Source organism: Phaenicophaeus curvirostris, chromosome 1, assembly GCF_032191515.1.
Source record: "Phaenicophaeus curvirostris isolate KB17595 chromosome 1, BPBGC_Pcur_1.0, whole genome shotgun sequence".
In the NCBI taxonomy this organism is placed as follows: Eukaryota; Metazoa; Chordata; class Aves; order Cuculiformes; family Cuculidae; genus Phaenicophaeus; species Phaenicophaeus curvirostris.
Genome location: NC_091392.1, coordinates 43,868,448 through 43,883,164, shown reverse-complemented (window position 1 = coordinate 43,883,164; position 14,717 = coordinate 43,868,448). Strand labels below are relative to the sequence as shown.

The following is a 14,717-nucleotide window of genomic DNA, read 5'->3' as shown; positions in this document are numbered from 1 at the left end:
GCCGCTCCTCGTAAGACTTGTGCTCCAACTCCAGCCTCGTTGCCCTCCTCTGAACACGCTCCAGCAGCTCAATGTCCTTCTTATACTGTGGGGCCCTAAACCAAATGTAGGATTTGAGGTGTGGCCTCACCAGCACCAAGTACAGAGGGAGTACGTGCCCGTTATTGCCAGGTACAGGGGAGCCTCCTAAGCCACAGGCAAAGTTAATCTGCACCCTCTGCCCCCTTCACAGAGGAAGATCTGAGTTCTCAAGGCAGAACACACAGACTCCTTCTCAGTTATCTTATTAATAAGTGCTCTTGGAATTTTGGTTGCTTTTTATGAAGAGAAGAAGGGGGAAAGCACACCTCACCCGTGGTTTCTGCTTTACATTACTTATTCTCTGGTCCAGGAAGAGTATTTCCAGGTAGTTTGTGTTAAAGCTTGTGGTTACATAGGAAGTGTGCATTCTTCGTGCTGTATGTGTGGTCAGTGCCTGCACATGAGCATCCATGTCCCGAAGGGAGTTTATATCCATCCACTTGCCTGGGAACTCGGATCATATAACCAGCCATGAATGTAATTCTCTCACTGTTCCCTGTAAAAGCACCAGTCCCTCCTTCCTCCGTTGGTGTGCACAGGAGGGGCTGGTTTTGGAGGCGATAATGCAAGAATTGTATGGCTCCTTGGGCGAAATGACAGGTCAAAGGGAATGTGGAGAGGCTTGCAGGTGTAGGAAGGGGGTTGAATGTGAGGAACACAAGTGCTTACTGGTCCAGGCCATCCTTACCAAGAAAAGGTTAATTTACAGCACTGTGGCCTTCAGCCTTTTCCCGCCCCCCACCCTCCATGGAATCCTTTAATCACGTTGGTGCGGTGAAATTTCAGCCCTGAAATGGTGCCTTTGTGCAATCGTTTTGGCGTCTGCCATGGAGCGCAGGGTCGTTTTCTTGTCCCTTTTTTTTTTTTTTAAATGGCTTCTTTGTTCCCTACCCGACTTCCCTCCCCAGCCTTGCATCTGTATCAGATACGATTAAAGGGATAGGGAAGGATGCAGGGCCAGCTCCTGTTAGGCTGAAGGAGCAGTGGTTAACCCCTCTGTTACCAGCAGCACTCTCAGTCCTGTCTTAGATGTGAGGACCTTCCTAGATGTGAGGAGACATCCCCTTCCATTAGAGAACAGTTGAGGCAGAGCCCACTTACTTTCTTAATTTGCTTTTTGAAGAGCTGGGGAAGGCTACCTGTGTGCACTTGAGAACATTCTTTTCCTGCTATTCTGTTCATCCACACCATGTCCCTTCTCTCTTCCACCTGTGTGATCAGCTGTCCTACCCCTAATGCCACCATGGTTTCCCTTCTTCCCCACACGTTCCTGACCTGCTCAGTGGTGCAGTAGTTCCCATCTAGACTCTTCCCACAGAATGCAATTTAGAGTAGAGATTTCTTCTCTCTAGTCAATGGCCACAGTCCTATTTTGCTGGCATCACCTTTGCTAGATCCATTAAGCCATTCTGCTGATGATGCTTTTGGACCTGTACGGGACCTCATCCAGGTAGTACTGTGAGTTTTAAAAAGCTTTGAACATGTTCCATAGTTACTAGATGTCCTGCTTCCTCTACTTACCCGTGAAGTATTTACTCACTGGATCGATCACATTGATTCCCTTTCAAATCAATTTGTAATTGTTGTGGAGTCGCTGTGTTAGTTGGGATCCTACCTTGCGGCCTTGAGAGATGTTCTTAAGCGGACTGGTATCTGCTGTACATTTTCTCTCCAAGCATCTTCAGATGGCCTCCTGGGACCTGACCACACCCAGGATGTCTTCTTCAACAAGTAAGAAGGTATGTACTTCTATTCTTGAATATACTCTCTGTGCGTGAGTGTGTGCATCCAAGTTCTTCCTTGTGGAAGGCAGGAAGCCAGAGGGTTGAGTTTCTACAGAGAAAAGCTAATGGTTGCATCTGAAATACAGTAGTTCGTGCATATTTTTTGAAGTTATGTCATCTTCCACCTGGTGATGAGAAGCAAGGATGAGAAACCCCGTGCTCCTATTCTGGAGAGCATTAACAATCATGCTAAGAAATTCTTGGGTGAAGCACATGCAAACCAATGCTCTTCTTAATTGCACGTGCTGAGTCTTAGCTGATGAACAGGAATCAGTGCTACTATGAAGCTACAGGAGAGTGTCCAGAGAGGGCCACAAAGTTGGTTTTGAGGGGAAGCCACGTGAGGATTGGCTAAAGTCGCTTATTGCTCAGCCTGGAGAAGCGGAGACTGAGGGGAAACCTCATTTGTGGTCTATGGCTTCCTCACGAGGGAAGGAGGAGGAGCAAGCACTGATCTCTTCTCCATGGTGACCAATGATATGACTTGAGGGGATGGCAGGAAGATGTGCCTGGGGAGGTTTAGGTTGAATACTAGGAAAAGGAGGTGGTGGAGCACTGGAACAGCTCCCCAGGGAAGCAGTCACACTGCCAAGCCTGACAATATTCAAGAAGCATTTGGACAATGCCTTAAAAAGCTTGGTGTGAATGTTGGAGTTGTCCTGTGCAGGGACGGGAGTTGGACTCGGTGAGTCTTGTGAGTCCCTTCCAACTCAAGACACTCTATGATTCTGTGATTCTACAATTCTACGTTTCTCCCAGAAGAAATGACTGGAGCTGGGGTGTGAACAGAAGATGGGTTTCATCTCCATGAAGGAACCTGGTGAGCCAAGATGCCCGTGTCCTCGACGTGACACATATAGGAAGGCTGTGCACAGGATCCATGTGGTGGGGGTGTGACCCATCATACGCTTACTGGGGGAAAAAACAGATGCTTGCAGGAAAGAGGTCAAACAAAACCCAGTCACGTGAAAATGAAATGTTTAAGTTTATTATTCCATATGTTTAATGCAGAGTTAATGGTGCTAGGACAGCATAGAGACAGGGAAAGGGAGGTGGGGGAGGAAGGTGCTACTTGCATAAATAAGGGGACAGGGCTGGAAGAGGTTACATGCGTACAAAGAGCAAACATTCTACATGATCTTTTCAGACACCACAAGGGTAAGTCATCCATAGCTAAGGGAGGCAGGAAGGGCATCTGACAGTCATTTCAGCAGAGGGATACAGCGGCACTGATCACAGTCCACATTAGGCCAAGGTATTTTGTCTTTTTAGACTGGAATACCCATTGGAAGGTCCCACAACATGTCTCTGCGATCAATTGCCAGGAGTCATCTTTTCCTGCAGCAACTTTTGTGCCAGTTCACTCCCTGGCATGACAAACCACCCCAGTCCTGGAGGTGACGAAGGAGAAGCGAGCAGACTGTCCTCAGATTTTGGGCTGAAAATAAGTTGATATGGCCACGAGAGCTGGTCACTTCCAGCTTGAAACCCAAAGGGGAAAACACATTCCTTTGCACATTATAGGCTTCTTTTCTTTATGCTCTTCCAAGACTAGGTGCATATTTACTTCACTTAAAGCCACAGGAGTATCTTTCTGTCCTCAGCGAAGGCAGTTGGGAGGTGTTGACTGACTGTGAGACATGATGAACAAACGCGCAAGGATGCACGCCCCATCAGCCTGAGTTTGGAGTTGGGGTTCAAAGAGAGTATTGGAATCAATTCAGGGTGTTGGCAAGTGCATAGTGACTTTCCCAGTGCCTCTTTGTTCCAGGCAGGCACAGGAGAGATGTGGAAGAGCAAAGACAAAGTTTGCTTAGAGTTTGTTTGGGATACTGTAGAGATTAGAAAAGGCTGAGATGCCAGAAATTCCAGGCATAAATGAATGATATAGAGTAATTGTAAGAAGGGAGGATTCACCCACAGCACCTTAATGATTCACTGGTCCTTCCCCACCTCTCCTGCACCTCCAGATATGAACTCGCATGCGTACACAGGCTGTGATATGGGTAACACTAAGACTGACAGTGCAGTTCCTGAGCCCTATGTGTTGTTCAGGCAAGCCTTAAAATCTCCATGCAGGAAAGAGTGTGGGATTTAACAGAGACAAGATGGAGAGAAGAGGTGGGGAGGAAAGCTAGGATGCAGCTGTGGAAATCAGCAGGGAAGCAAGCATAGGTTGGTCTTCCAGCGGGGTTCAAGATTCATGCATGTGTGAATCTTAGGCAGGACTGCTGCATGACATCGCAAGGAAGCAGCTGTGCTGTCCTCCCTGCTGCTCCTCCCGTAACACGTTCACCGAGGCAGAGCAACCACCCTTCACCTGCAGCAGGTGACAAAGTGCTGGCCATCGTGGCCCATTGGAAACACTTGCTGACTCCCTGGAGCAGTTTGGGGAGGGGAAGGGAAGGACAATTTCTCTCATCGAATAGTCCAGGGTGCACACAACAAAACCCACCACGGACCAGTCACTCCATGTCTAGAATCCTCCTCATCTAGAAGGCCAATAAGGTGTTGCAAGCCAGTCACATGACCTGCGCGAAATTGGTAAAGGGTGAAAGGACAAAAAACCTTCCTCTAGGCGGGTGAGCCAGCGATAGCCGGGGTCAAGAAAGGCACTTCTGTATGCTCAGCGGGTTCTGGTGGCTGGATGGCACTGAGTGACCTCGGAGTTCGGAGGCTCTTCTGCCTGTGCTGATTCTTCGGAGCCTTTCCATCACTGCTTCGGTCACTGTTCCCCATTCCCTACGGTCTGGAGAGAGTCGTGTACACAGGCTGTTCCCAATGTGTGGGGCTATGGGACTGTGGAACAGAGGGTGTAGGGTCAGAGATGGCAGTGTAAAGGGGACGTTGGGAAGGTCCCATGTAGGAGAAGGCAGAGTAGAGGCCAGAAGCTTGGCTGGAATGGCTGTAGTAGGGTCCCGAGGGCTGGTGGTCCGGGTAGTCAAACTGTGGCCTGGAGATGGAGGGGAAGGCCGAACCGTAGTGAGGCAGACTCAGGGATGTGTAAGCTATCTGGGAGGTGGAGGGCTGGTCGGTGTAGTGACCTCCAGTGGTGGACCCCTCCGTTTTCACCTGAGCCTTGGAGTCCACCACCGATGAGGTGGCGGTGGACAAGGAGACTCCATGCTGCTTGGAGATCCAGGCAGAGTGTCCACTGGCTGCAGCCAGGGCGCTCCCGAGGCCATAGCCAGCAGCTGCTGCATAGCCCCCAACATGGCCTGGATGGCCAGCGTGTCCATTGGGTGGCAGGTATTGGTCGAATTCATTGACATCAAAGGTCTCCATGTTGGACATGACTTCATGGCTGATCTCCCCGATGTCCACATTGCCAAAGTCAATGTGTGGCTTTCCCCCTTCCCCCAGGGAACGCCCTTCTCGTTTGGAGTCAGCTTTGCCTGCCTGCAGCTCGGTCTTAGGGGTGGTAGGAGGTGTGGGGGGCCCATGGCTCTGACCTGCAACGTAAAAGATTTCGAGGAGGAAAGAGAGAGAAGAGGTGAGTTACTGCTTTATGCCTGGGCCTTATACACAGCCCAGCTCCGGTCCTCCCAGTATGCCTGCAACTGGCCAGCTGGAGCAGTGGAGAGAGAGAGAAATAACCAGCCAAAACCAAGCCTTTTTATGTCATCTTATGGAAAAAGGGAGGGTGCAATGATACCTTGCCTGACCAGAGGAATACAAATGCCCATGAAACTGAGGCACGCCGCTATGCTGCTGACTGCAGCAAAGGTCATTGGATCATGAGCAAGGTGAGAGCCACATCGCTAAGGCTTTCAACCATGACGACTTGTCCTTTTTGCATTGGCTGTAACCTGTCAACAGGTTCACAGAGACCTTAGACTCACCTGAGGAGTGTTCTGGATGACCATCAGACATGGGTGACCCTTCACCAGGATGCCGGTGATCGAGGTGGGCATTCTTGTAGTGGGCCTGTATGGCAGCAGCTCCACCAGCCTCTGCCTCCACCTGGCCTTCACCCTCACCCTGCGTGGCCTTGCCGTTTTTCCGCCGTCGGGGCTGGTACTTATAGTCAGGATGGTCCTTCTTGTGCTGCATCCTCAGCCGCTCTGCCTCTTCGATAAAGGGCCGCTTGTCACTTTCATTCAACAGCCTGCAGAGGCCAAGGGAGAAGAGAAGAGAAGAGAAGAGAAGAGAAGAGAAGAGAAGAGAAGAGAAGAGAAGAGAAGAGAAGAGAAGAGAAGAGAAGAGAAGAGAAGAGAAGAGAAGAGAAGAGAAGAGAAGAGAAGAGAAGAGAAGAGAAGAGAAGAGAAGAGAAGAGAAGAGAAGGGATAAGTATGACAGAAAAAAGCCCACCTATACACAGCGTTGTGGGAAATGCCATGTAAATCCCAATATCAGGGTGTTGACCCTCTTAGCGTATTTCCCAGAAGCATAGTGAGAGCTTGGAAGTGTTTCAGTGGAGACAGCAATGTTTTCCTCCTCCTTGTTAACTATTAGGCCCTGGCACTGGTCAGTGCCAGCTCTAGGTTCCCCTTCCCCAGCTGTGTGACACTTCTTACCTCAGCAAGTTCATCATCCTCTCTTGCATTTTAGTTTCAGCCCCAAAGGCAAAGCACAGCCGTTCACAGCCACGTGAAGTAAATCTGGGCAAGCTGCTTTCAAAGAGTTTGAGCAAATCAAGGGCAGCTGGGATCACCCCTCAGACTAAGGCAGTGTGGCACACCCTTGCTACCTGTAGAGTTGCCTCCTGCATATCTCCTACTCTTCTCTAGACTATATTTATTCCAGTTTAACCTCCCACCCTTCCACAGGCTCTGCTGTGAGTTTGAGGGTCTACTGAGCATGAATGGCAGTGACAGGTGTTGGCTTCACAGTACCCATGTTGCTGCAATGGAGCTTGCTGGGTCTTTAAGTATCTAGAAGGGAATTAAAGAAATTTTTGAAGGGGAAGAAACAGTGTATTCTGCTGTTCCTGGAGCTTCTGCTCACCTTAGACATGGATAATGCAAAAGGCTGAAGCACAGAGGACCAGCCCTTCTTTAACTTATCCAAGCAGTTGTAAAAATTTCACATGCTACGTTGCTAGCCTTGTAGAAATAGATTAGCTTTGGTCTCTGGGTGAAAGGCGCTGTGGAAATGTAAGGTCCTTCTCTGTATTCTTGCCAGATCATGGGCTGCTCTAGTTAAGATAGGCTTTGCAAGGAAATAGTGAAGTGTGTGGGCAGGATGGCTCAGAGCATATGAATGGTTGGACTCGGTGATCCAGTGGGTCTTTTCCAACCTAGTGATTCTATGATCAGCCTCATTGCTTAAGCCTTTAGCAGCATCTCAGTTGGAAGCACTTCAGCTTCATTTTATGATTTTCCCCCTCAACTATTCTTGTGTCTCAAAGTCATCCTGCTTCCAACCAGAAAGCGGTGCTCTCAGAAGGGACCAGATTTCGCGTGACTTGTGACTCCAACAGCCATTAGAAATGGCAGGGCTCTCCCGAATGGCAAAAAATACTCCGTTTATCAGATGTCCACACCTTTTGCCACCCAACAAAAGAACTACCTGGAGATAGGGCTGTGCCAGCGCCTTGGTACCCCTGAAGCCCTTAGCATTAAAATGGACCAATTTTGTTAAACTGTAGGACCTAAGGAAGCCTGAGATGGCCTTGGAAGCCGAAAATGAAGAGGAGGTGTGGCTCAAGGAGCACACAGATAAATCTGGTGGGCAATCAAAGGGGTTACCAACAAGTAATGGTTCCTAAGCACTCTCTTTCTCCCTGCTCCTTGCACATTCCTCCCAGCCGGCGGCCAGAAGGTGTGTGGCACGGGCTGAAGCCCGTTACGGTGCTGACCTGGGTTCACTCCAGGCAGCCTGAGCAGGTCGCGGCTGCACACCACATTCCTCCACTGCCTTAATCCTGGAGATTAAAGCAACTGAGCCACCGTGAATCCAACACCAGCTTTCCTGTCTCCCTCCTGCCACCATACACCGTGCTTGCACATCCCAGGGAATGCCTCATGTTCGCAGGAGATGGAGAACAGAGGCAAACCTTGCAGCCTGGGATACTGGGATATTACAAGGCAGCTGGGCTCAAGCATCCCTGCATTCCCAGCCCAGATGGTGCTAAAGCTGATAAAATGTCCAGGTTGGGAATGAAAGGTCTCTTTCTATGTGTCCTTCTCTCAAAGTGAGAGGGGTATAGGCTTGCACAGCCAGCATTTATCTGCTGGGTATACTGCAAGGTGAGCTCAGAGCAGAGCCTCCCGTGGAAGCTGAAGCTTAGCCTCTCAGATCTGTCTCGTGGATGGCACAAACCAGAGCTGCTCAAGGATGCGCAGGTAATCAGATCCCTGCCCTCTGAGCTGTGCCCAAGCACCTTGCCTCCTCTCCTCTCAACAGCAGCCCACAGGCAGTGCCACCAGCAGGACAGTGGTAAATCCACTCCCTGCATCTTTGTCTTCTCCTTTCCAAGGCTGCCTGCTCCCTCCTCCTTCCCGCTGGGATCAGAACTCAAATCGGCTTTAGCAAAGTGAAACTGGTGCGAGCAGGCAAAGGCCAGGAGATTTGGGGGGATTTGGATTTCGTTTGCTTCCTGCCCTCCCCCTCCTGCCCCCCATGCTCCCCAGGCCATAACGCAAAAGAATCTCGCACGGGCAGAGAAGTTATGGATCACAGAGCAAAGCCCTTCATGTGGCTTAACCGAGCCCTCGCCACCCGCTCCAGCAGCAAATGCTGAGCTGGAGGGAGAGGGACAAGCATCCAGCTCCCCAGTCTGTGAGGAGAAAGGGCTAAAATCTTTCCACCCACCTCCTGCAGCCTCCCTTTCTGCCACCTGGCATCGCACCGTGTTGTGTGCCAGGTGGCTGGCTCAGCCGCCGGTGGCCTGACCCTGTGCCGAGGCTCAGCTGCCGATGAGTCAGTGTGGTGATAGCATCGGGCATCGTGGGGCTGACGCAAGGCGAGGGCTGCCAGGGAGCAGAAAGGAGCCGGGTGGGCTCTCCTACACATCCACAGCCCTGGATTTTGTGGGAATGTCCCTATTCCCTGGGACCTGACAACCCTGTGCAAAGATCCCTCCATCTGGTCACCTTCATCAAGCCTTCCTCTGCTTCTTCCCATGCCCCACTTGGGTTTGGCCCTGGAGGTGGTGCTTGCTGGCATTTTGGCCGAGAGTCATACCGACATTTTCAGCAGCCAGCCTCCATTTGAGAGCACAAACTCCCCTCCCTTCTTCTTTCTTACTACATTTGGTTCATTGAGTGCTCCCTTCACGCACCCCAGATGGGTACAGAGGGAGGTGGATGGGGCCGTGAGCCCCTGGCATTGCACTTGGGGCCAGAGGGCCATCAGGGCACAGAATCATAGAATCACCCTTCCCAGGGAGGGCTGAGACCCTTGGAGAACACGGCAGGGCCACAGAGCTGGTGCAAACACCAGACTTGATAGAAAAACTCAGGCCATTGCAGCCAGTTTTGCAGAGGAACGCGTGAGGTGGCACCGGGGTTATCGCTCAGTCTGCTTGCTGCCTTTCAAGATTTCCCAGCCTCTGCCATCCCCACCCAGCGCCATCACCGGGGACATGCTCGGTTTAATGATGGTCTGCAGGCGTTCTCTGTGCTCACCAGTGTTTTTCTCTCTGCAGCCCACAAGGAAATATCTCACCCACATTTTCCAAAGCAACTAGCAATGGGCAGTAGGGTTTGGAGATGTGTTCAAGCAAAGCAGTTGAGTGGCAAACACAGCAGCGTGTAGCAATCCCAGGCCTGATCCCGCGAGCTTCTCTGCCTGACCCACACTCCCTGGCTGCACAGCACCCGAAGAAACATCCAGGGACCTTGACCATCACCCAGCAGCAGCATCTCCCTGCTATGAGCCCCGTGTGGCCAGTGGCAGGAGATGTGTCCTGGGAGCAGGGAGACAGTTGCGTGCGTGAATGCAGCCACGGGCCGAGGACTGTGCCTCCCTGCGCTCTGAATGCAGTGCTTATTAAAAGTTTCACTGCTGTGTTATATTTTCAAGGGAAGTGCAGTGCCCAGAGGGAGGCCATCGCTCTAAAATCTGGCACTATTTTGCAGTAAAGGAGTGATACTTTGAAATAACACTTTGGGAACAAAAAAAAGGTGCATTCCCCTTCCCACACCTTTTCCAGCATAGCTTCACAGTCCAGAGGCAGAGCCACAGGTGGGGCTAGTGGTGTGGCAAAGGGAAGAGAAGGCAGTAGGGAGCAAAGCAGAAAAAAGCATCAGTTGAGACATCCGCAATCGTGCCCTGCCCTCGACTTCCCAAAGAAATCCATTTGCTGGGGTTACGCTAGACACTGATGAGCTGGGGTAAATGGTCTGATGTAGCAGAGGAAGAAGCTAATGCCCAAGGGCTCGGTTCCTTGAGAGGAAGAAAATTTGAAGCCAGAAGGAGACCTCAGCATCAGCTGCTGGATGGGATGTGTTTTGCTTCTCCGTAGGAAAATGTCTCCTGGCCCAACCAAGCTTGAGGGTTTCCTCCACAAAATGCCGTCAGGGTAGGAGAGAGAATGAGAGGGCCCATTTGCATGAGCCCTTGTTTACAACGGTTAGTGCAAGGTGCTGGGGAGTTACAGCAGGAAGTTTTTATAACAGGATTATGGGCAGAAACTGTCAGATGGGAAAGAAGTGTCACGGCCAGCCTGGCACACTTGGCTTGGGCACGACCGCTCTCTGAACACCCACCGTCCAGATTTAATGTGTCGGGACAGCCCGTCGATCTGCCAGAGGAAGGAGGAGCAGATTGGGGAGGGTAGGTAAGGGACCCTGGGATCTGCACAAAGGCAAAATGAGGGAGGGCATCTCTGTGGGTGCAAAGGGACAAGGGGCTGTTTAAGCCAGCGTGTTGCAAGAGAGACCGCTAAGGGTGGGGCTGTCGCAGGTCCCTCTGCTAAGCCTCATACCACCCCCCGTTTATTAGCAGGGTCTCTCCTTGTCCATCTCACTGCGCCTGCATGGTCTGCCGACACTGGGACCATCCTGGGAAGGACGGGTGCAGGGCTCTGACCGCCTGGCTGACCTGAGTTCAAACAGGCTTGAGGCACCCACCGGTGAGTTAAGTTGGATGGGGCACAGCCCAGTTCCTGCTGGTGCACAAGTTGGCCAAACAGAGAGGGTAAGCCAAGAAAACAAGATCTGCCCTGGCAGTCAGGCAAGAGAGGACCTGGACAAAAGTGTCCTGGTCAGGAACAACAGGGAAAGTTAGTGGGAAACATGCAGAAAGGGCTGCTGCCCAAGATGGAGGTGAGCTCTGCTGAGGAATCCTTCACTACGTCCAACCACCACTCTTGCCCCAGTTGCCAACTGTACCTCCTGTGAGGGGGCTCCCTTTAGCTCCCCTTCCATCCCACTAACTATCCCTCCTTCCACATGACCACACAGTCCTCTCCAGGACACCTCCAGACCTCAGCCCTTGTTCTCCCCCTCCACCCGCCTGCTCTTACCTCCAGAGCTTCCCCAAGGTCTTACTGAGCTCAGCATTGTGGAGATGCGGGTACTGGTCGGCCAGTTTCCTCCGGGCAGCCTGTGCCCAGACCATGAAGGCGTTCATGGGCCGCTTGACATGGGGTTTGCTCTTGCTACTCCCATTGACCCGGACAGGCATGGGTACCAGGGTCCAGTCATAGCCGCTCAGCACCTGGCTGACAGCCTCACGGATGCACACTGGGAACTTGTCATCATCTGCCTCCGAGTCTTGCTGTTCCTTCTTGACCTTCCCCATCTCCCCGTTCCCGGAGCCAGTGAGGTGCGGGGAGTTGTCTGGTGCCATGGATGGTCCTGGTGAGAGGCAGTGGTGGTCTTCAGAGCCCACTGGGCTCATCTCCACCTCTGAAAGGTCTTGGTCATCAGCCATCGTTGCTCTCAAGCCCTCTCTCTCTTCCTCTTGGTGTCCTTCTTCTCACTGGGGAGGGGAGGGAGGAAGGAAAAAACAAAGGAAAGAAAGGAAAGAGGGGAGGGAAAGAGAAGGAGAAGCAACCACCAAATCTGAAAGGGGCTCCAAGGTCTCTGAAGAGCTGACCACGAGACAGGGGCTGCTCGATAAAAATGCAAGCAAAGCAATTGCCGTGAACACCACAAAACCCGTGATCGATGGGGGTGGGGATGGGTCGGGGCCCCTGATTAATTGGGATATTGCTCCATATCTCTGCAATTGTCTTGAGCTGACGTGTGCAGAGGGGCCTGCAGCCAGAGGGATACAGGGGTTTGGGGACCTGAAAGGAGAGAGACTGGGACCTGAAAGGAGAGAGATAGCGACTGTACTGCTTGGGCACAGCTTCCCGTGGGAAGCAGGATGGTGGAACAGCCACGAAACTTGTGTGAAGTGTCCCTTTCTTTCTAAGGTGCGTGGTGAAATGCCAGCATCGTGCCCAGGAGGAGGCATAGGAGGGGGAATACCAGCACCGTATCAATAAACCAGAAAGGAACTATATTCTGGCTACTGGGAAAGATGAGTGGCCAGCAGCACTGGGCAGGGAACCAATCCAGGCCCCAGATCCACACCTGGAGACCCTGATCCAGGCTGTGGGAAAGTGCCTCTGTGGGGAGAACCCCATCCCTCACCCTCCTGTTGCAGCTTATAAACCAAAGACTTAAAATACGTCTACATTGCATCCCCTCACACCCTCCTGTCTGTGTGTGTGCATTCACACCCGTATTCACATCCATATATACATGCAGATACAAACACAAACCAAGTTTAACAAGCCAAAGCTTTGGGTTGCCTGCCCCACACAGCCCTCCTCTCTCCTTCTGTCTGCAGTCACCTCTAAAAGTCTCTGCTGCTGTGCAGTGGTTCCCCCCTTGGAGAAAGAAACACTCTAAAAATAAAGGCCTCTCTATTCCTCACCTCCAGAAATAAATTTAAAAAAAAAAAAAGAAAAAAAAGAAAGAAATACATTTTAAAAAGAAAAAAGGAAGGGATAGAAAGGCATGCTTCTGGCTTAGCTGAAAAAGAGCCGAGGCAGAGCAAGGGCTGCTGTCCCTCCAGCTTCAGAGGGCGACATGGACCCTCACTGGGGAAACACGAAAAATTAAGAAAAAGTAAGGAGGGGAAAAGCCTGGGTGAATGTATGCGTGTGTGGAACAGAACTCAGGTAGGAAAACTTACATTGCTGTCTGGTGCGCTGAGCAGATCCTGTAAGGGCTGTGATTTGTATCCCAATAAGCCTTCCTGTTCTCCCTCCCAGCCCGTCGGGGCACACAGCTCGGGGAGGCTCTCAGGCGAGTGCCATTCCTAGAGGGAGGTTTGGTTTTTACTAATACTCCGGCTGGATGTCTCTAGCTGGCTTTGCTGCTTAGCACTGGGGGAGGGAAGGGCGGAAGGTGGAGCCAAGCTCTCCTCAGAGCCAGAATACAGTCAGTCAGGGATGGTGGGGAGGGGATGCAGGCAGCCCCCCACCCCACCTCGGCCACCAACACATCCCCCGCTTTCCCCCAGTGCCAGCTTCTTCATGAGAACCACTGGCTTTGGGTTGCTCTTGACAGCATGGCCATCCCAAAGGTGGTGCTGGAGGATTCAACCCTGCGGGGTTTGGGGTGGCCGGGTACTTGAAAGGATCTAGGGCAGTTTGTGGAGATGAATGTGCACCCCGGGGCTGAGATGCACCTCCTGATGAGTCTCCGTCACAGTTTCACAAGAACCTTAGTGTTCTGCAACAAGTTGGCCTGGGACCCTGGGTCTAGGTGCTGCCAAAAGGCACCCTCATTCAGACCTGAGTCTTTGGGCTTGGGGAGGGAATGTAGGAGATCAGAAGTGTCCTGAGGATGGAGGATATCAGGTCCAGGGATATACCTCACTGCTGGGCAGTAGGTACCATTTTGAACCTTCTTAGGACTTTTACATCTTAGGGATGGGCTTGTTGTCACATGTTCATCTCCCTGGGGTCTTGGCAAGAGCATATTCTGCTTCCTGCAATGTGCTGAATTGCCCCTGAAGGCAACAGGGGGTCTTTCATGAGAAAAGGGAGATCTCCTGATGAGAAGGACTCTCTCACACTCACTCAGCCTCATTTGTGCAGCTCATGCACTGGGACATGGAAAGGATCTCAGCACTCAATGGGTTAGGATGTTCTCCATCATATCTTCCATTTTCTAGCTTGCTTTCCTTCCCAGATATCTCTGGTCGCTGGCTTCTTCAGTTTCCTTCATCACAAGGTCTGGTATAGACCAATGCCAACCCTGTAACCATGAGAGAGTATCCCTGAAAAAATCTGATGATCCTCCCAGGTCCTCCTCAATTAGCAATGAGATAAACCTAGCTCCTGCCCCAGCTCCTTGCTGGAGAGCCAACCTGAGGTTGCATCAGTGCTCAGTCAGAAGATACAGACAAATGAATAGATATGACCCAGGGAATCAGCTTCAGGGGCTTTCAAGAACATTTTCAACTCCCATAGCAGATACTCACTCTCCAGAAACTTTGTTTGAGAAAGACCCAGCAAAACGACTGGTTGGTACTACATGAAGCATAAGGGAACCAGTCCCAAGGGATGGCGCTTAGTACCTGAGCTAAATCTCTCACAGTAAACCTGCAAGGGTGGCTTCTGCTTCTGTAGAGCCGTTTCCCTGCGTGTCTACCATTGTCTGGAGTAAATATAGCTTTAAAACCATAGGGAGGCTGCAGGGAAAGCCTCACTAGAGCTCAGTGAGAAGTCTTTACTGGACAGAGCTGAGAGGAGGAATGGCTGTGTGATATTGGCATCAAACAGGAAGAAGTGCTTAAAGGTGCCTCTGTGTCAGTCTTACACCTCTTAAAAAGACCTCTCAAGGGATCATCTCCAATGTTTCTTCACTTTCTTCGGCATTACTGCTCCAGAAAAAGAAGGGCACAGATAGTCTTCTTCACATGATGCCTTTTTCCCTATGGAAGGAAAGTTACTTTTCTCTC

The 14,717-nt window shown here is 51.3% G+C and overlaps 1 protein-coding gene across 1 annotated transcript; it reads right to left on the bottom strand.

The window, feature by feature from the left end:
• Positions 1-2,833: 2,833 nt before the first annotated feature.
• On the bottom strand, positions 2,834-13,119 carry SOX10 (SRY-box transcription factor 10). The gene is made up of 4 exons (XM_069856077.1): positions 12,942-13,119; positions 11,278-11,735; positions 5,708-5,973; positions 2,834-5,317 (listed from the first exon to the last, which is right to left on the bottom strand). The coding sequence occupies exons 2-4, from the start codon at positions 11,685-11,687 to the stop codon at positions 4,608-4,610; spliced, it is 1,386 nt and encodes a 461-aa protein (XP_069712178.1). The 5' UTR covers positions 11,688-11,735; positions 12,942-13,119; the 3' UTR covers positions 2,834-4,607.
• Positions 13,120-14,717: the final 1,598 nt, after the last annotated feature.